The 22,704-nt window shown below is 41.0% G+C and overlaps 1 protein-coding gene and 1 long non-coding RNA gene across 2 annotated transcripts; both read left to right on the top strand.

Annotated features, from left to right (window-relative positions):
• Positions 1-11,894: 11,894 nt before the first annotated feature.
• Positions 11,895-12,800, top strand: LOC146363787 (uncharacterized). Its single transcript, XR_014798987.1, has 2 exons — positions 11,895-12,238; positions 12,537-12,800. It is a non-coding gene; the product is annotated as an uncharacterized LOC146363787 (long non-coding RNA).
• Positions 12,801-13,315: 515 nt separating this feature from the next.
• Positions 13,316-21,686, top strand: c1ql4a (complement component 1, q subcomponent-like 4). The gene is made up of 2 exons (XM_084917883.1): positions 13,316-13,968; positions 20,348-21,686. Exons 1-2 carry the CDS (start codon positions 13,423-13,425, stop codon positions 20,525-20,527), a joined length of 726 nt encoding a protein of 241 aa, XP_084774009.1. The 5' UTR covers positions 13,316-13,422; the 3' UTR covers positions 20,528-21,686.
• The last annotated feature ends 1,018 nt before the right edge of the window (positions 21,687-22,704 follow it).

Genomic DNA, 22,704 nt, shown 5'->3' with positions numbered 1-22,704 from the left:
AGGAGCAGAGAGAGAGGAGTAAAGGAATAAGGTAAGATGGAGGAAGGTGACAGTAAGGAAAAATGAGACATGAGCTAAGTAAGTTACATTTAAAGCTATTTATGTTAAGTGTCTGCACATTGTTGAGCACATAGTTTTCTTTAATTTGCCTCAAATTTTATTAGTATAGACTGATTTGGTTTTAGATTTCTCCGTTCACACCAGGACATTAACAATTACAGAAATGCTTCTCATGTGACCCACAAAACTCACTGTTGAAGAAGAAACATTTCATGATATTGTGAAGCCTTTGACAGTGAGTTCTGCAGCTATAATCTAAAGATAGATTTACATAAACTGTGTTTTAGTTTTACTTTTCAGTGCCTTACTACATACAAAAATAAAATCCATTCATCTTGACTGTTGGAAATTTAGGATGGTGTAGGGTCAGTGTAGGAAATGACAGAAATCAATTAAATATTTCAAAAATAGGAAAGTAATGTAATGTGTTTCTTCATAATGTACAAATCCAATGTTTGATCAGCGTGATCTAGATTTGGAGCTCGATCTAGCTTTTAAAAGCCAAATAGACGCCTGGAGTCCCAACCTGAAATGTCTGCAATTAAGTTACAAACGCTGATCTGAAAATGTGGAGAAGCTCTGAACAATATAAATAAAAACAGAATGCAAGGATTCACAAATCTCACAAACCCATAGAAAACATATCAAATGTTTAAACTGAGAAAACATACCATTTTAAGAATGATATGACAAAGAAGACCCGCACTGTCGAGCAGCTAGAATCCTAATCAGGCAGGAATGGGGCAAAGGTACCCTGTCAAAATCCAGCAGCTGCTCTCATCAGTTCCCAGATGTTTATGGGCTGTTGTTAAAAGAAAAGGGGATGCTACACAGTGGCAAACACGACCCTGTCCCAACTTTTTTGAGATACGTTACTGCCGTCAAATTCAAAATGAGCTAAAAATTTTCATGAAATAGTAAAATAAACTTAATATGCTTAAAAAAATTCTGTTTATCAAGCACTAAAGGATTTCTACCATTTCTTTTCACATGTGCACTAGTACACTTACAAATGAAACCTGAAAAATAGATTCTCATGTGCAGAATTGATTGAGTGCGACTTAATTTGCAGTCAGGGCAGTAAAGGGCTCTACATCCAAAATTTCCTTAATGGGATTCCTTAATATTAAGCATAAAGTGATTGCTTTTAGTGTTTTTCTTTAACTCCTTTAGGTGAAACTGAGTTAGCCCACCCTATTTAACAGCCTCTGCCATATCTCATTCCCTTTCTGGTCTTTATAGACTTCATCGCAGGCCTTCTTTTAATGGAGGAGTAGAGAGGCAGTTTACCAGACGTGAGGAAAACAGAAAACAGGGGTGGTGAAAAGACAAGGGAAACGGGGTAAGCGAGAGGTGGAGGTTTATAGAGTGAGAGCGAAACTGCAAAAGAAAAGGGAAAAGACAGAGAACCAGGAGGAGGTGGGGTTAGAGGGAGACGCTCCACTGCCTGGCTGACAAACACAGGGTCCCTCCAGAGTCAGGCAGATGAGAAGGAGAGGAGGAGAAAGGGAGAGGGGTGAGAGAAAAGGAGGGGAGTTTGATGTGGGCAGTCAAGCCCACCACCCACCAGCAGCCTTCCTCTCATTCTCCACAACTCCACCCCCCCGCCCCCACTCCAGCAGAAAATCTATGCCTGCTCTCTTAGTATTCCTCCCATCTCTTGCGAAGGCTCGGCGGAGGGGAGAGCAGACAAGTGGACTACTAGTGAGGCCCTGGCCAGCCGTGTGTGATGCTATCTGGGAGCTTTTTTCCCTCCTTCCCTTTTAGGATGGGGTGTTTGCTCAGGGCTGACAGGACAGACAGAGCACCCAGCCACTTGAAAACCTCCACCAGGGACCTGAACTGGACACATCCTATCTGTACACCCCATTTTCCTCCCCTCCCCCCCGCAGAAAACCTGTAGATCAATGGGGTCAACTGTGCAGGTTGTCTATTCTCTGACTGAACCAGAGTGCACAGATGAACCAGGGAAGGTGTGGCGGACAAGCAACATAATTAAGATCTCTTCATGAAGAAGGCTGCAATGAAGATGCTTAATATTTATTCGAGATGTTTACTTAGATATAACCTGTGCCTGTTAATATAAGCTCTCATTGATTTCAGGGAATACAGGAGCACTGCTTGCATGTGAGTTTGTGTAATTTGTGGTCATCCCCTTTACTCTTCATCTAACACCAAGTTAGTGCAATACTATTACTGCTACCTGACAGTTCTTTGGTTTATGACCAAGCAGCCAACATAGAAAATGTCATCCTGCTTCAGCTGTTGGCACTTCTGCAGGTAACCAATGTTAGCAGGATAGCATGCTAAGCTAAAATGGTGAACATAATCAGATCTGCTTTGCAGTCATCATGAACTCTGTCATCATCAGCATTTTAGAATGCTAATAATGTATGAACAGCATAGCATGAAATGACATACTGGCTCCTTTGAAAAGATTAGAAACAAATCCAGATGGAACAGATGAAGCTAAAAATGAGTGTTTCCACAATCATAAAAATGTTGATGCAATGTTTGTATTTGTGCAGGAAAAAAGAAAAGGCAGAGAAGTTGCAGACATGTGTTGTATCCTAATTTTGAGTAGGTATTGTACGTATATTAAGTAAACTTTTGCTTTATGTATGTACCACACTGTTATTACATGATGTGGCTTGCAATAAAAGCATAAAATTGCTAAAATCACATAGTGTATAGGTGCTGTTTGCTTCAAAGTGCTGCTAGCATGACTGTAGACTACACAAATGCAAACACAGTGGGGTGAACATTTTTTTAGCTGATTTCTTAGTTTTTTGCACATTTGTCACACTTAAATGTTTCAGATTGTCAAACACATTTTATCATCAGACGTTAGAGTAAGTACAAAAGGAAAAAAATACAAAAAAAAGTTGCAAAGCAGTCCCAGACCACCACACTGCCACCTCCATGTCTGACTGCTGGTATGATCCTCATTTTATGAAATGCTGTGTTAGTTTTACGCCAGATGCAACGCGATGCAAACCTGACAAAAAGTTCAGATTTCTTTAGATGTTGTTCTGGGTTCTTTTGTGACATCCTGGAGAAGTCATCAATGTGTTCTTGGAGTAATTTTTGGTTGGGTGGCGACTCCTGGAAAAGTTCACCACTGTTCCAAGTTTTCTCCATTTGTGGATAATGGCCCTCACCATCATTCTCTGCAGTTCAAAGCCCTAGAAATGGCTTTGTAACCCTTTCCAAAGTGATAGGTCAGATGTTCCTGCTTGATCTCTCACAGAGGCATGATGTGCTGCTTTTTGAGATCTTATAGCCTACTTCACTTTGTCACATGTATTTTTTTATCTGTATTTATACTAGTTATCATTAAAACAACACGCATGGGTGTAGCTAGAGAAGGGGAACTAAGCTTTCCAAAAAAATATGCTTAATTCACGATTTAAGGGTGATTACATCTTCACACAGGGATACATTTGGATAGCTTGAAATCATTCAAAAAAATGCATTTTGTATTCACTCATGTTATCTTTGTCTAATATTAAAATGAGCAAAATCCTAAGAAATCAGAAGGGCGCAAATATAAAAATATAAAAAATACTTTTTCACAGCACTACACATGTCTACAGAATATTTAAAAGAGGGTTGATAAGTGGTCACCCTCTGACAAGTGGACTGGTTTCTTATGTTATGCAAATCTGAACTTTTTCTCTTTACATGCAGTGATATTTTTGGGGTGTCTTGAAAATGTTAATCCAGGTTTACATGAAAAAAAGGCAGACTTAAATGATCCTGAGGGGATTTGAGGGAAACTGAAGGCAGAACCTTCTCTTTTCTTTACCTTTCAGTAATTACCAAGCAAATTAGTGGCAAACAAAGTGTGTATGTTTCAGAGTGTGTATTTTGAGTAATACGAAGGAGCGTATGTGCACTGTCGGACTTTACTTGTATTGTATGTTTATTTTGCCTTTAAGTGCATTTACACACAGTTAGCCATGGTCCTCTGACAAAAATAACATGGCTATCGATCACCTGTGTAGCTATAATCTCCATTGCCACTGCTGGACCATGACTGCTCAACCACAAACACACAAAGCTTTGTTGTTCTTAATATCCCCCTCCAAAGTAGCCAGATCCTCTGTCACCTTGAGCCTGGTGCGTCATGCTTGTGTGATTGCGCTAAAGGTCACAGCTTGTAGCTACTGTCATTAGCTGTCACTCTTCTGCACTCCCTCCTGTTTCCCGCTTCTCTCCTCCTTCGAATCGCTCTCTGTCACGCGTTTCTTTCTTTGGCTCTGGAACACGGATCAAAGTGCCATCCTTAGTTGGACCTTGAAGGTTGAGGAAAGTGAGAAGCGACCCAGATGCACAATGAGTGTGCTTTGTGTGTTTGTGCATGATGTGCAGTGAAGCTGACGAGGGTAGCTCTGCCGGGAGCACAGTATCTTAAGTAAGTAAGTGTTAGACCGTATCAGACGGTTATGCCTATTGCAATTACACTTGTATTTGAGACAGAGTCTATTGCTATTTGAGGATTCACTGCCTGAGGGGGGAGGAGGAGAAAATATGTGTTTTTCAGCACTTCAGTGACTAATCAAGGTCTAATATTTGAGACTGCAGTGAGATGATTGCATTTTTTTTCATGAACACGTAACACACTGCTTTCTTTACAGAAACACAAGAAGAGGCAACTCAGCATATTGTTTGGAAATCTGGAGAAAATTGTGAAGACACAAGTAGTAAAGAATACTGGTGCATTCCAGCTCACAGAGCAGGACCACGTGTGGTTAATTGAAACATGTTTGAGCGAGAGGAGAGAAAGAAAGAGGAGAATTAGTAAAGAGACAGCAAACACAGATGTGGCGTTTTATCTGTTGGGGAGGTGAGGGGTAATCACTGCAAACTTTAATCAGTTCAGATCAATTATTCATGGTCAGGGGCCTATCGAGCTGATTTCTAAAATGCCCCTTCTCTCTCGCTTGCTCTCACTTTTTCTGACAGCCCCGTATGAATAATTCAGACTGCATTTACACAAAGAACTCCATCTCTGATACCTGATCAGTCAGTTAGAAACATTATGCAACTGGGAATGTCAATTAGAAATGGGAAAATGGGTCTCCTGGTATGTTCGCAATAAAAAGAAAAAGAAAACCACTCAAGGAGAAGCACAAATATAGCAAACGCCATGAAAGGTCTTGAAGAACGCCAAACTTTATTATTGAGAGAGAAGTTCTCAGCCTTAATGGGTTCAGCAAAAGTCAAGATTGTCCCTACACTGTGTCCACTCATCATCCATGAGTTTGTCTGTTTAGTAAGTGGACCCCACACACAGCTTGCACTGCGTCACACCAGCTCCATGTTGAAGCTCTGATCGTTTCCTTTGCGCCTCCTCTTGTTCTATCAAAAAGACTTCTTGCAGCTCCCAGTGCTTGTTCAGATTGATTTGGCTGCCTAATCGTTGTTACCCCCATCTTTTGCCATTTTTTTTCTTTTTTAAAGGCTGTCACATTTGTTTTGATTTTTTTGGAGTCTGATTAAATTCCTCACTACTTGGTGAGCTCTAGTGGGCAGGCTATATGCAAAAGTCCCTACCAGCCTTTGAGCTGTCCTTCCCCTGGCCTTATTTTGCCATCGAACTGCATTCTCTGCCTTTGAAGAGAGAATAACTTTCATACCCATCATTGTATATTGAAAACTACATTTAAAAGCTTCTCTAATGCACAGTTTCTTAACTGTGAAATTAAACAATATGGTCTAGAGTATTACTTCAATTGTAATTGTGAAAATCCACAAGAATTTTGATCTTTTTGATCTTATGTGATGATCAGTTGGACGCCACGATGGTGTGGTGGTTAGCACTGTGGCCTCACGTGTGTGCACGTTTTCTCCGAGTTTCTCTGGTTTCCTCCCACAGTTTCAAGACATGCATGTTAGCTTAATCTGTGCTTCTAAACTGTAGGCATAAATTTGACTATCTAACTGTTTCTATGTGTTAACTGTGCAACAGACTGGTGACCTGTCCAGGCTGTACCCCGCCTCTCTAACCGTGACCACTCAGAAAGGCTCCAGCCCCACTGCAAACCTGAGCTGTATGAGTGGAAGCAAAAGGACATATGATCATCAGTTAGATTTCCTAAACTGTAACACACTGGTGTGAATGAATGTATGAATGTGTATTGTAGCCACAGCCGCCCTGGGGCGCACTGACAGAGACCCGTTGCCCACTACCAGTAGGCAACGGGTGAAGTGTCTTGCCCAAGGACACAACGACCGAGACTGTCCAAGCCGGGGCTCGAACTGGCAACCTTCCGATTACAAGGCGAACTCCCAACTCTTGAGTCACAATCATGGCTAAGATAGTTCAGCCTAAACTAGTGCACCAACTAACCCACCATACTAATGGAAATTGCCATCTGCAGCCATGTTGCTATGCGTAAAAAACATGCCCACGCCTGAGAAAACCTTGCAGTTGTCATGCCGCCTTGCTTCAGGACTTTTGAGGACATGCCCTTAAAGTTGGTCTGAAAACTCACTAGTACAAGGACAGACAAGCTAGTAGGATAAGTGTTCAATAGCGGAAGGATGGTCAGGGAGAGAAAGGCAGATAAATAGACACTGCAGAAATGAGAAAGTGTAATTCTTGCTTGGCACAGTTTGTCATACCGTACCTGACAGCCACCAGCCATAAGTCACCAAATAATCACTCTCAATAATTCAGAGGGATCTCTCCTGTCCTCCCTTCCCCTGTGCCTGCCCTTGTAAAGCATTCCCATGACATGAGGTCAAACCACATGGCCACACAGACATTTTAAGCTGCCCGTAAATGCAGAACGTTTAACTTGACTGACTGTATTTCAACAGGGCAAGACAACAGATTTGGGGGTGGCAGTGGGGGTGGGGAGGGGTTTATGAAAAAGCAGGAAATGTTGTTCATGCCTCCCAGCAGTCCTGCATCTCAGCAACTGGACTAATAGGCTATCACAGTTGACATCTCCATGGGAACGTCCCACTGTATCACATTCCACTGCTGCTTCCTTTCACACCAATGATATCTTCCCGTGAAAGCATTAAGAGTTGATGATGTTTTGCTTTCCTTTGTCTTGCATTTCCAAATGTGTACTATTATAAACACAGTGGACCAATGCACAGTTTGTCAGTGGACAACAACAAAGACATGCTTATGGAAGGAAATGTTGCATACAGTCCACACAAAGCTATTAAGTTTTTATGGCTGAAAAGATAATTAAATAAAGGTTGTAAAGGGTATAAATGAAAGAAATAAATGGAGTGGGTAAATATATAATTTCCCTGACAGCAGGTATTTTGGTTGGAGTGACTGGACAGTCCATTCATCCTCGTCACAGGGCTGTCACAGTTCTGCTGCAGTCGAGTGATGACCACCCTTGTCAGACCGAGTGCTGTCTGTCTCCCTCTGAATGATAGAAATGTAGAATGTGTCCGTACAGATGGACGGATCAATTTCTTTCAACATGTCCTCTATTCCTCTGTTCTTTCTTCTGTCATACTTTGAAAATCACTGTAATCTCTCCTCTCCTGAAATAAAAGACTTGTGTGTGTTTTTGTGTGTGCTTTGTTTGACCATCTGAATCTTAATCCACACCTATACACCGGTAAGGTTTTTGCTCTGACATCTGTCCCTGCTGTGTGTCACTTCACGACCTTTTCTCTTTGTGTGTGTCCATCATCTCTTTTGTCTGCGACTGCTGGCTTGGGTGATCATGTGTGTGGCGTGTGTTTATTTCACAGTGTAGCACAGGAGGGGATCGCCTCCGACTTGGGGATGCTCTGAAAATGTCATTGTTTGGTTGCGCTCTGCTTTATGACACAGTTTATACAGCGCCAATGATTTTTCTTCCCCAGTGTGGCCCTTTTGCTTTGTCTGCCTGGAATCATGAACGGTAAATAAGTGGTAATGGGAGTGAATGGGAGGGGAAGTCAGCCAACGTCTTTCTGTCATCACTTTAGAAGGTTGCGACCCTAAAGCACGCTGGCACAGAGCTGTTAAATTATTCAGGCTGTGTCTCAAGCCCCGATCTCTGGAGAAGACGGGGCTGTGATTGCTGGGAGCTGACTGACTGACATTTGCACATGAAAATCACCTCTGTTTCCCCCAAACACCGGTTCTGCTCAAAGAAAACAGTAGAGGGACCTTGGTTCTGGAGGGTGTAGCGCTGAGCAGCGGAGGGCTGGTTTGGTTGCGGTGTAATTAGAAGAACCCATGCTGCACAGCAGTGGAGGCACTGCTTTTTAAATCTGCTGCAGTGAACAATCAGACCGATTTCAGACGTCTGTAACTCTTGGAGATACAAACTAGGAGAAAAGTTCTAATATGTGGTAAAATTGGACTTCAGTGTAAATGAATATCCTAAAAGTGTCAATATAATGAGCGTAACCTTACCCTGAAAATTGGAATGGCAGAGCAAGACCTAGGGGACCGGCTGACTCATAAATCATCTTTCTTTGTGGGGTCAAGGGCCATTTGAATGAGACATGAGCAGAAATGTGATTTTTAGTTATGAGGATATTTTCGCACCTATAATGCAATAATACTTTGTGCATATCTCCAGCATACATATTGATTAAATGCCAGCATTTGTGTAAATAGAAATTTCAGATGGCTGGGATTAATGCTAGAAAGAATCAATGTTTTCCAAAAGGCCATTGCACGCTATCTCACCGAATGGTTGAACGTCCATATAATGATGCATTGCACTGTACACGGTTTGGATGTGTTGCAAGTCCAGCAACATGCATCATAACTGCTCACTAATTGCAAATTGAGGTTTGTTTTATTGCAATTTATTATAATCTTCAGTAAATTGTTACTAAAACAATCCACACAATCCAAGTTGTTAACTGTTATTTGGCCAATTAAAACTGGAGAGCTTTTGATTAATCACACTCAATCCAGAGTGCAGTTAAAGTGAGTGGGAGAGTGTGTGTGAGTGGAGAGAGTGAGAACATCCCTCTGTATGCTGGACCATGTCTCTGAGTTGATGGCGAATGGAGCTGGTGTAGAGGGTGGGAGGAGGCGGAGGTGGAGAGGTGCAAGGGATAACTGGCCCTGTTGGGAGGGAGGCTGGAGGAGAACACAAATAAAGAGAGGGAGGGTATTTGGAAGGGAGAAGGAGAGGGTGGAGCATCGGACAGATGACAAATTGTGATTAATAAATGTGGTTCAGGACGGCAGTGTGGAGGGTTGTTATTAATAGAGAGAATTAGAGTGGCTGTGCAACTCAATCTGCACACTGTCACTCTGCATCAGGCCCCATAATCAGAGCCTAATGAAACAGCAGAGCACCAGGATGTAGGCACATCCACACTCATCCACGCTAAGCTTATAAGCCTACTCTTTCAATACAGTACAACACACACTCCCAGGTAAGAAATAAAGTAAATAACGCTTTCCAGATAGTTAGCCAAAAAATAAACAGACATCATATATTTTCAAATGCATTTTGTTCCATGTTTTTTGCATTACGCTTTTCTTTTACTCCAACATACATCCAACTGGAACCACATTTTCAACAGACAGACTAAATTAAAGCGTCCCTTTTATATTACTGATCTATGTTGCTTTTGATTTAAAGACAAGACTTGTCTCACTATACATTTTTTTTTCATCTATACAATTTAACACTTGTCCCGGACCACCTTTATGCCCCTAATGACCTCTAAAGTGATCCACTAGAGTACAATCTACATAGCAAAGAACAGGACCTTGATAGCTGAATAGCTGTCAGTGTTAACTATGGAAGATGTGCATGGTGGTTCCCCAGGGAGTAATAGTCCTCCTACAGCTATGCACCTCTTGGGGACATTATGGCATCATCCATGAAAGAACTGATGCTCAGTATGAGATGTTTGCACAAAACGTATCACGTGTCGTATGCAACGTATCTATTCCTGGTTGATTCCTAGTCTGCAAGCATTTTTGTAAATGTGAAACTATTTGACGATTGCTATGGATCGCTGCACTGAAGAATTAGTATGTCTTTAATAAACTATGCCGACAAAAGAGCAACAGCAGAAGAGAAACATAACGTGAGTAATGTGGCCATAAATACGTTTCTGCCTCGCTCTTACTTATTTACACAGAGGAGTCGAGAGAAAAACTGGTGCTCGGATTATGCAGGCGTGTGCACAAAAGACAGAGATTTATTCTTGGTGTATCATAATATATGAAATTAATTATTAAACAAACTAATAACTCAAAAAGCCCAGTACTTATTCTCCTATGGCCCTTTTGCTGCTGGTGTCAGTCAATTCTGTGTGAGTCACAGTGAAATCAGAACAGGTAACATGATAAAGCAATTGCACTGAATAAAAAGAAGACACACCTCATCAACATAATGCATAATATTGAAATTTTAGGTGAGCGCGAATAGTCAGAGGAATGAATCAAGAGGAGAATAGGGAGAGAGGGAACAGACAGCTGAAAGACATGCACATATTTCAATATTAATCACCTCAGTAATATTTTAACAGGCTTTAAAAATCCAATCCTAAGCATATTGCCTCTGACTGTTATCTTCCCCATGCTGCTTAGGAGCTCTGAGCACTGTTCTAGTGGGACAGACTGACTGACCTGCAAACTGGGACTGACACAGCATTTAACTCGTCCCGGTGCTGCCCAGCTGCACCAACATCTCCCAACAGAAATATTGCCTGATATCGCTCCCCAAACCTTTCCGACACTTTACCAATTCCCCACTAAGTCCAAACCATCCTTAGAAAGCCACCTTAAAACTTGGTGATTATTTATCTCTCCATGTCCGGTGGGATAAGGTGATGATCCCTACATTACCAGATAGTGGTCATCGTATTTGAGGAGATGGAGGTCGAGGGAGGTGGGGGTTGATGAAAAGGGAATCATCAATACTGAATGCAGACCTATTCCCCTTGCTGCCACTGCTTCGGCCATTAAACTTTAAACTCGCAGATGTGTGATTGTGCCTGTCAGACAGGTGACACAAGACTCCAAGGAACTGATGATATGAACTAAAAATCTGCCCAATGTGTTTCTGAAATGAAATGTGACCACCAGTGAAAGTGATGCCGTGGTAACTAAAACTGTAGGGAATGCTGATACAAGGATGCAAAACTTGTCTTTCCAGAATTAATGGTGTAAAATCTCTTTGTCTGTTTCCGTACATCCACTAGGATGCATGTGTATAAACACTGAAGTGGAGGTATTATATGTGCCTGTGTGTGAGTTTTTAGGTAAAAGAAAAAGAGCAGCACAATGTCTGGGGCAGGGTGTCTCACTAATGAGGCTTTATAGCAGTGGGATGCGAGTCACACACACAGACAATGGTCTGGGGAACATTTAGTGTCTCCTCTCCATTCCTCACACATCATGCCGAGGCAGCTTTTACTTAGTCACCATGCTCTGTCCTCCCTTGCCTGGCACACAGAAGATGAAAACATCTGCCTTCCTTTTGCAACACTCTATCAAACATTTTTCTTGCAAAGAGTTTGCCTCTAACAACAGGTGAATGTCAGGCTAGCGAGATACAGATGGAACAATATGTGTGGTTTAGTCCACATTTGTGTCAGTTTGAAGGTAAATAAATGCAGCATAATGACAATATGAACAACAGCAACATAATACAACAGCAATAATAATGAAATAATAATATTTGCTATTTTGAGTGTGTATAAAAAAGAATTTAGCAAAAAACATCCGTTTTAGCAAAAAAACAAACAAACCAAAAACCAAAAAAGAAAAAACAAAAAACAAAACGGGGATAGCGCAAGGGAGAGAGAGAAAGAGAGAGAGAGAGAGAGAGAGAGAGAAATCTAACAGGTGTAGACTAGGACTGCCCATGGACCAAGCGCTGCGAAAGGCGGTACAGTGGACAGACCCTCTGGATAGGAGCGTCAGACCGGCGTGCGCTTTCATTTGGAATTGCGTAAAAAAAGTGTTCAAGCAAATATTTGCAAGGTTTAAATTCCTCCGAAGTTTATATCGTTCAGACTTTTTTTCTACCTGGAAAGAAAGGAGGGGATTACGCTCTGATCGAGAAACTCACTTTCTTGGCATTTCCTGCGCGCCCGTCGGCTCTCCAGCTCTCCATTTGGCACGGTAGCGGTCCAAAGTCCTTCAGTCATTTGATGGGACGCGTGAAGTACACTGAGGCACACAGATTTTGTCCTTCAGAAATTAAGGGATTATAAAGAGCCGATGGTGAGTTTATAATTTTTCAGTTTTATTTAGCAATTTACTTTTAACCAAAGACTCGCTGCAGATATTTTGCATGAATAAATAATCACCTGTAAAAATATGTATATATGTTTGACATATTTCTACAAAAAATAAGTCCTATATTTATTTTAAACATTTTAATTCCATCACTTTATTTTAATTTCATTGTTTTACTTTTTTTCTTTTAATGCTGTGCTTCATTTAAATTGTGTACATGTGTGTAGTAAGTCAGACCAAATCAGTTATTGAGTGTCTCTGCTCTTTTTACCATCCTTTTTAGATCCAGCTATAGCCAGAAGAGGAACGTTTGAAAAGCACGCCCAAGTCAACAAAATCGCTTTTGGTTTCCTGAAAAACATCTTTTTAATGTGAACAGATAAAAGTGGGAGGTCATAGGATGATTGTGTCAGCCAGAGATCTTTGATGAACTTTTTTTAAACTTTCAGCCATGGCATTAAGTGAGATATGAAGTGAAATCCTCTGCTTTGGAGGGAGGACTTAAAAGAAGATTTTTCTGTGAAAAAAACAAAACAAAAAACACAAACTGTAGATTATTCTTCATCCAACAAAACAAACAAACCTCTACTCCCTCTTCAGTGAGATGAATTTGGCACCAGCTCTCATTTCAGCATACTTCTAATTAAGCTCTGGTTTCACAATCACCATCTCACTGCCAACTACCGTTTCTGCTTGATGCTGAAAATTGAACAGAACTCTAGGACTCCAGGAGAAGTCAGAAAAAGGCAAAGCAGACTTAATCAATTAAATTGTGTTTTTTGTACCATGTCACCACAAATCTGAGACATCGAGATTCTTGTGCTTACTTCTCTAAAAACTGTGGCGTGTGAAGTTTTTATTATTTCAGTCATATAGTCATAATATTTTGAACCCTGGACATTTAAATTTTCTCTTGGATTTTCTCCCTTGGTTGTTTCCTTCGTGGCTCTCTGCCATTTTGTCCTCTCATTCATAGTTGCTCTAGTGATACGCTGTTTCCCCCCCACCCCCAAGTCCTCCTCGTCTCTTTTGCAAATCATACTGGTTCTCTGAGAGGCTTCATCCTGGCCGGCACTATTCCAGCCAAGGGGGAAGAGGACTTCCTGACGCTGGCCGCTTCACGGCTCAGCCGCAGGAAACGCGTCATTGGAGCTGCTGTAGGTGTAGCAATGGTTCTAATACTCTTGGTTGCCATTCCCTTGCTGGTCCACACAACCAAAGGAGGGAATGCTGGAAATGCAGGGAGCCATTATGAAATGCTTGGAAGCTGCAGGATGGTATGTGATCCCTACACCACGTCTCAGCCAGGCCAAGAGCTGACAGCTGCGTCTCCACCCCCCCAGGATTACTCTGGAAAGAAGATAAAGTCTGGGCTTCGAGGGCCTCCAGGGATCCCTGGGCCTCCAGGAGAACGTGGACCCCCTGGAGAGCCAGGCAAACCAGGGCCACAGGGTCCCCAAGGTCCAGGCCCTGGTGGCTATTCTCCCTCACTCTACACTCCCAAAATTGCCTTTTACGCAGGGCTACGAAAGCAACACGAAGGCAATGAAATACTGAAGTTTGATGATGTGGTGACCAATGTTGGTAACTACTATGAGCCGAGCACCGGCAAATTCACCTGCCCACTGCCTGGCATCTATTTCTTCACCTACCATGTTCTAATGAGAGGTGGTGACGGGACGAGCATGTGGGCAGACCTGAAGAAGAACGGACTGGTGAGTACAAGTGTGTGCGTGTGTGTGTGAGGATGCGCATGCATGAAGACGCTGAAATAGAGAATGTATAAGTATGTATTTGTATGTATGCACACACATGACCATGCAGCAGATTTATTTATTTTTTATTTACTGCTGACCATCCTGTCTTACCATTGACTCATATTCACCTCTGTAACATTGAGCTCTTCAGATTCAGAGCACATTCCACTTAGCAGGTGGCAACATGACAGCCAAAGAATGAAACGGCAATCTTTCTCCTCATTAAGGCGAATTCATGCTATACAGTCTAAAACTGCGGCTACAGGTATTTGCATTCCCACATGTACTGTGGCTAAATGACAAGTGGCAGAATGCAGCCGCTGCCGCCGAAAGGAACAGTCTAATTAGTAAGTATCATACACAGAACTTGATTATCGCCTAAACAGAAGTGCAAAAGAGCACAAGAGAAATGTCTGTCAGAATGTGGACCAGCCAGTTTACACCTCAGCTAAATAAATAATGAATGTAAAATTGACAGTCCACTCATCCCCTCTTTCATTCCCCAGACACTAATTAAAGACAGAGGGGCTGACGGGGGGAGGGGAGAGGAGAGGTGTGATAAATCACAGGGATTTTATCAGAGAACTCCAAATTCAAGAAACATTCTTCAAGTTTCTTTTTACGCATTCATTCATTCATCAAGGACTCTGAATGCAAATGCACTCTGCTCTGAACTTACTCTCTAGACATGTAGTGTATCAAGGACTGTCGGTCAACATAGCTTAGTGCTGGTTCATGCGTACAGTTTACTTTATCATTGCAGCTGTGCTAAAGTAGGATGATTTAAACTTGGTTTTGAAGATGCAAAATTAATTGTTTAACATAATTCATCACCCAATGTTTGATATTTGATGCACTGTTATATATGCATGAGACCACAAAGGTGAATATGTGTTTAAGGCTGTCTGCCTAATGCTCCATATTGTCATTCAAGTCATTTTAGACTGCTAAATAATTTATACATCTTAGATGAGATCCCCTGAACACCCGCTATACTTTCCTCTCCTAACCCCTTCCCAGCTTGTTCATTGATTCTCCATTAATTATCTTTTCACTCAACTCAATTATTTAACCTCACCCAGGTCCATTTGACACCCGTGAGCTGGCCTCTTTAAACAGTTCTGTTAAATAGAGCACTACCCAAACAGAGCTGCCTGTAGATGGAAATGGAGTGTAAATGAAATTCTGCAGAATGCCTGATCATGTTTGGAGTTATTGAAGCCCTGAGGCAGGCGGGTATTGTGCCTGAGGCCAGTCAGTGGCTAGGGTTTACTAAAAGGGCACTGTGTTTGACAGGTTGCATTCCTGGCTATAGAATCAAACAGCCTGTTTTACCATTGCCGTAGGTGCTGAAGCTTTATTGGATATTTTTCTCTGCCTGCTGCTTTTTTTTTCTTCTTTTTTTCCTGTTTTTTATTCGATCGAATTGCCATTGCCACAAATTTGCCTTTCAACTTGTGTTGTTACCTATCTAACAGGTAAGGTCATTTTATATGTTGTGTTGCGGCAGCCAGGCCAGGAGAATAATCTCAGAAAGATTCAGCAAGAATGAATGAAACACGAGAGACCGGACATGGCAGGGACATGCTGAGACGTCCATTTAAAGACTCTGAAAAGGGAGAGCAAAACAAGACAAGTGAGTTGATGGCAAGATCAGGGGTGGAGCAGAGGAAGATAGATGACTTAATGGAGGTATGGAGACAGTGGGCTGGTAGACGATGCATCTGGGAGGCTGGTGGTGAAGGCCAGGATGAGATCAGGCATGATGACCAATGGACTCCCACTCAACATGTCTCGACTTGACAAGTGATCAAGGTCGACTAGAGAAAGAGAGAGCGAGCAAGAGAGAGAAAAACAGGTCTTACGAGCTCTGTTTATGCACTAGTTGAGCAAATGTAATGCTTGTTAGAGACACTTTAAGATGAGTGCATTAATTAATTCAGAATGCCGATAAATGCCTTCTGGAAACATTCGAGTTGTATAGCTTCAGTTTTATCTCAACCGATAATGTTTAAAACTAGCATGCTGCATGGAGTCTCCGAGTGTGTCATGTGACATGATCTCAGGAGGATGTGCTGACTGGGGCGAGGCTTCCATGGGATTCCTATAGATCCAATACCTATTACCTTCAATAAATCCCCTCCCTGTAAAGCCTACCTGCACACACCTCAATCTAACTTTCACAAATCATTGCAGCATGACACCGTTTCAGAGCCAAGGGATTTGTGATTGAAGGAGGGAGGTCACACTTCAGCTGCTTCCATGTTTGTAATCGACTTAGAGTTTAATTCTAAAGTACGACGTGGAAGTTTGATTAACACTTTTCTTGCCCAGCTGATTAACTGCCCTTTATATTATTTGCACTGAACACAAGAAATAAAAATGGGTAAATATGCTAGATATCTATTATATCATTAAGATACTTAACGATTCAATGCATCCAGCCTTGCTCTGCAGAAGACTGTCAACAAGCCCTTCTCATTGTTGACAGCGCTCTTATAAATGGCTTGAATCCCTACATCGTCAAATCACTGCCTAGAATATAAGAGTTAAATTCTAGTTAATATTCTAGATTGGTAACAAATGCTATTAGTACAGACCCTGCTAATGTTGGCATGCTTTATGCTGTGAAGGATGATAATACACCACTGAATGTCTCTCCTTTCCCCTCATTAACTGATATGCGAGCTGTTCACCTACACATTTACAATTCTATAACACTCCACTCTGTACATATCTATATATTAAACTTTCTTGGTGCAATATGCAATGTAGACAAATAGACACCGCTTCGACTCTCATTTTATCTCTCCCTTGTATTTTCATCTTACACAGGCTCTTTTAATAGCTCAGTTAAAGGTCAAGTTATTTCACACGGTAATGTTAAAATGTCATCACTTGCTGTAATGACTGGTACCTGAATTAACTCCCACAGAAGGAGGCGAAGAGGGAAAGACATTGATACACAGTAAGATTTGCTGTCTGAATTCTGATTTTTGTTTTTTGGGGTTTCTTTTTAATCTGCTTATATGCTCCTGATTAAACACAATAATTAAAAGAAGTCACAGTGCACACAGGTGCCACAGACCACTGGCTACAATGCAGAATGGCAGGTAACAGCAAGCTAAGGCACGGTTCAGTGCTTAAGTCGCTTGTCGCCATGTAATCCCTGGGCTCCCAGAGGAGAGGGAAAACCTATTCAATAAATAATCTATTTCCACAACATCGTGCCCCCCACCCCAACACCCCTGCCATGTGCAGGAGTCCCTTAGGTAAGTTTAACAGCTACTTTTCTATTGTCTCCGCTCTAAGAGGTCAGTATATCACAGTGAATGAATCCTGTCAGTTTTATTACCAGTGGAGCAAAGCACCACAGATAAAAACAAGACTTCATATACCCCCACATCTCCCTGGTCTCACAAAATAGCCTCGCTTGATCAGTCTGTTACTCTAGGCCCCCCTTCCTCAACTCTCTGGTCCTTGTTTTTCTCCACTCTCCCTTCATTTTGTCTATCCTTGCCTGTCTTTTGTGCTGCGGCTCCACTTGTATAGAAAATGACACTGCAGCTGCTCCTTACACCCCCCCTCCTTCTTTCTCGCCCGTGGCCCTCAGCTCCCAGGCGTGTTTACTGGAGGCCCTATAATGAAAGGGCTAGGCGGAGACAGAGACAGCCACAGGCAAGCCCCGGGGGCCCCTGCCTCACGGCTCACAACCCTTCCAACTCCAGGATCAGCACTGTATGCTGCCTGCTTCACAAGGATCAGTTTGTGTCCTCCAGCCGTATCCATCTCTTCTGCCGGCTTCCTGCCCTAATCCCACCACGTCTCCCTCATGCCTCTCTGTCTGGTATCTGCATCACTGGATGGGTTGTATTATTCCTTCAAGCACAGAAACACAAGCTGAAGTATCTATTCACATAATGTCATATACTATTTAAATTATATTTGCTGAGTGATCAATACTATTCTTATTTATAGATTTAATTTATTTATTTTTTTATTAAAGTCGTTAGAATATGAGATGGCCTGAGGGATGAACAGAGCTCCCCGCATCGCTTTCCATGACACTGTTTGGCCAAAATAATGAGCTGGATGACATATCCCTGGTATCAATAGGAAGTCACAACAACAGCATCACTGTCAGAAGCAGCCAGTGATGCAAATGTTTTATTGGCTGTCACTACACATGTCAAGCAGAACAATATAACCTTTATAGATGACAGTGTATTGGTTTTGTTGTTTGAGAGATGGTCTTCTGAGGGTCTAAGAAAGGGTAAATTACAACTAATGTTTAATTAAACTAATTGGTCAGGCCGGTTAGCACAAGGGTCTCCAAAATTAGAAAAAAAGTACGGGTCAAATCTTAACAAAAATTGTATTTGTTATTTGCTAAATGCCTAATATACATTTTCTAAATGATGTAAATGTTTTTCTTTTTAGGCATTTAAATGTGAATCAACTGGTGATGATGAAAAATACATGTGCGAAAAGTTGCTTTTGTTGATATTGCTTTGAATATAGAGAAGATAGCACTAACATGGACAGATAATGATTTAAAGAATGTAAGACACAGTTAGCTTTACAAGTAGCATGCAGTTGGTTGGTTATTAGGTCTTTTTGAGATAATCTTTCACAGATTTAGGAAAATGTAAACATTATAGGAGCAGGCTAACTGCTTAAATGACACAGACTGCTTTAAATAACACAGACTAAGAAATATGAATAGATCTAAAACAGTGAGAAAAAGCTATTCAGATAAAAGTCTTTTTAGGTCATCTTAATGTAAAAATCCCCCAATAAACTACATACTATATATGAAGCATTCCCTGGTGGACTGGAGAATATACCTGTATTCCATCAGGGCATCTAATGTAATGAAACAAGACTGTTGGAGTAGCCTAACAATAGCTGTGGTTAGTTTTACTGAGTGTCTTTTATGCTGCGAGCCCCCAGAGACTGACTTCTCAGCTCCTTAATCAATCTGGTTTAGAATGGACAGGGCCATGCTTAACAACTGGTCACCAACATGCAGTATCGTCTCATTTAGGACCACCTACAGATATTATTCCCGCAATACAATCCAACTCCAGGCTGGACAGATGGTTAACAGCATGTTCAGTTAAGGGAAAAACAGATTGGTGCAGTGGGAAACAAGCATATTTTTTCAGTTACAGTAATTCGAGCCGTGTTGCTCTGCGATTGACTGTTTTCGAATTGATGCATGCTCATTGGGGAGAAAGAGGCACCGGTGACGGGAATGACATGATGGTAGTTGAGTTGCAGATCATATTCTGTGGCTGTCATGGATATGTGCGTGGCTTGTCTGGCTGCTGACATAGATTGAGTGCTCCCACCGTAGATGGACACTGAGCCAGACATAAGGCCACTGATGGCTGACATGTGTCTGATGATTGGAGCCGCTACATCAGAATTATTGATACATCCTACTTAGAGGGCTTTCTTTCTTTTTTATTTTATTTTTTTTAAGGAGTGCTGATGTTCTGTGCATATTTAAACACTGAAACCACTGTAATATTGTTTAAATGAAACTCTGGAATGCCTGAAGATTATTTCATATTGCAAGGTATATACTTACTATCTGTCCCCCTTACATGTATATGCAAGTTTAAATAACACACTTAATACAAATCCTATTTCTTGTACAGCAGTAACTCAATCTAGGCATGTGTATTTGTCCACACACAGCAAATCCAATTAAATGTGTTAACAAACAAGTAAAGATCCACTGCTGCCTGCTCAATAATACCAAACTCAAGCACAGCATGCAAATGTGAAACTGTCTAGCTTAAGCATAGCCACTCAATATCATGCATATTGAGCTGGTCCAGCATCATAAGCAACAGGTCAATAGATGATGTGGATAGTGATGCTGTTTCTCGGCTGAACCACTTTCCCCATAGACAAAACGTTGTCTCCAGTGAGTCCGCTTGTCTCCACCACCATGCAGCTCTCCATCACCCAGCATTTTGCCCTCAAGTCCCACGAGCAGCTGATCAATAAAAGACATAGTAGCTGTGTTCACCTCTGAGGTTACAGGTCAGTGTTCCATCCATGTCTTTAAGCAGCATCATTGATGGAGGTTATGTCACAGCCATAACTCTGAGGTATAGGCTGTAATAATGAGTTACAACCCATCCTAAAATAAATAAATATTTTTTAAAAAATACAGTTTTAAAAATAAGCATAATGTGATGAATGTGGAGACTGATACGTGACACTTTTTGCTACAAGGAGCTCTCGTTGACTAGGAGGCAGCTGTTTGTGCAGTTTTGTCCGTGTTCTAATTGTCAATGTGTATGTCCTCTGTCGGTGACAGGTAAGAGCAAGCGCCATTGCTCAGGATGCTGATCAGAATTACGACTATGCCTCCAACAGTGTGATCCTGCATTTGGACGTAGGTGATGAGGTGTGTGTGCAGCTGGACGGAGGGAAGGTCCACGGAGGAAACACAAATAAGTACAGCACCTTCTCCGGCTTCCTCATCTACCCAGACTGAATTTAATCCCCGCAGAGTGCGAACAATAAAAAAAATAAAACAAAACACCAACATACATATAGACACACTGACACTTACACAGACATATACATATGCAAATTAATGCACAAACACAGAAATGCAGTGCACACACAAAAATATGCACATAGATGAATACAAGCAAGCACACACACACTCACACATATCTGCATAAAGACATTTTGAAATTGCAGCTTACAACAAAGGAATAAATGAAAATCAGAGATAAATGGAATAAGGTCAATCTGTGCCAATAGTCATTTATTGGTGCCCTTTGAATACAAATATGAATTTCAGAATATGTACAATATAGGTGCAAATTCAAATTCTACATTGTGGCTCTAAAATATCTAAAGAATTGTAATGTATTGTATATTAAATGATATTGTGCAAACTAGAATAAATGAAAGACCATAAGTCTGGCTGTCATGCTGCAATGATGGTGTTAAGGGTGCCATTAATTAACAAAGCTGAGACAAATGTGTTGCAATCTTTACCTGCACAGTATTTATTTACACATTTCTGCTCCGTTTTCCAACAATCTGTTTGAATGGCCTGCATACATTTTGCAACTCATCATTGTAAAATACTTTCCTCTAAGCTTCAAAGTGAATTACACCAATTGAAATGAATTAAATCCCTGTTGTGATTCAGCGAGCATTGGGACGATACTGATTAAAGCGAGGCCATTTGAATAAACAGATGTTTGACTCCTCTCTTCTCTTTGATTATGGCACCGAATGTCACTTGGCAGGACAAAACAAAGCATCTGAACATTGCAAGGAAACATATCGCAATGCATTTCATCGATGGCACTTTTGTGTACTGAAATTTTAATTGCCAAGTGCATTATATTGTGTGTGTTTGAGAGCACGTGCGTGTATGTGAGTAAGTGGGCATGTTAATATGTGTGAGTGGATATATAAATCATGTAAGATACTGGGGAGGTGAAACATTGACAAGTCCAGTGTTTTATTTTCATTAAATGTTGTACATTTCACACCTTACTAGAATTACACTGCCATGTCTGAGATACCTTGTCAAAGAATCACCATATGTAAAAGAGTCATTTTGGGATGGGCTATGAAATACATTGAAACGTTTGAGTTGACAGTTGCTATTAAAAATATCTATACCTACACTTTCTGTGTTCTTGCATGTTGTTTTGGCATGGTGAAGGTCAGTGCTAAATATAGGCACCTACACTCATAAACACGCACACGACCTTTTTATTTTTATTTGAATTGACCAGCTGGACTGACTTGAATTGAGTAGATGACATGACTCCGTGGACATATAGTCAAAATCGAAACAGCAGCCTGCTTCATTGTGGATTTCCAATATATGTTAAGATACTAAGACACAAACAAATATTTGACAATATTGACCTCAGCTTATAAAAGGCTCCACTACATGCAGGTAATGTATACATTTAAATGTAGAATCAGCTGTGCAAACAATCCAAACTGGTCTTGACAATTATCTATTATGCTTTTGACACAAAGCTCACCATTAACGAAAATATACAACTGTTTTCTTTGCAAATATTGGCTGAAATCTGAATTTACTTCTTATAGCTCAGTGATTTTATGGATGTCATACTCGGCTCTTTTGTTCTCTCTTTCCCTTCCTCCCTCCAAATCTCACTCTCTCACACAGACACTCTGTTCCTCACCTAACCCAAACCTTAACCTTTAAGTGTAAAACTTAATTATTTACATTTTGGACACTAGATTTTTGTCCCTGTAAGGAAGATAATAATTTTATTATGCAAACAATATTTGAGCCCATGCAAAATAAGCAATGCCAGTCCCACACACTTATACCCTTTGGTCTCTTTATGTGAGACTATCATGAAATATCAGGACACATTATTTATAATGAAGGTACAATGCTATTGTAAACATGTTTACCAAATTCCCTCACTCATTCACCTCAAATATTTGATAAATCAAACTCACGGTTATTTTCATTACTGTTTATATTCTCAACCCAAGAAAAAAACCATTGAAACCCATCGAAATTTCCTAAAGCCTAAAGACGCATCATTTCATGTCTTATTTTTGTCCAGCAGCAATGCACGCTCAAATTTGAAAAGCTGGAGCTAGTGCATTTTTGCCTCAGAAATTTTTCGAGTGATTAGTTTTGGAATTTTCTGT

Source organism: Perissodus microlepis, chromosome 20, assembly GCF_051167445.1.
Source record: "Perissodus microlepis isolate ML-2025 ecotype Zambia chromosome 20, ASM5116744v1, whole genome shotgun sequence".
Taxonomy (NCBI): Eukaryota; Metazoa; Chordata; class Actinopteri; order Cichliformes; family Cichlidae; genus Perissodus; species Perissodus microlepis.
The sequence above is the reverse complement of the archived record's forward strand: the minus strand, read 5'-3'. Positions and strand labels throughout refer to the sequence as shown.

Bases quoted from the DNA above. Each gene is read 5' to 3' on its own strand.
- c1ql4a (XM_084917883.1), top strand. From the start codon at position 13,423: ATGGTTCTAATACTCTTGGTTGCCATTCCCTTGCTGGTCCACACAACC. The intron at 13,969-20,347 runs GTGAGTACAAGT...TGTCGGTGACAG, and splicing joins ACCTGAAGAAGAACGGACTG to GTAAGAGCAAGCGCCATTGC.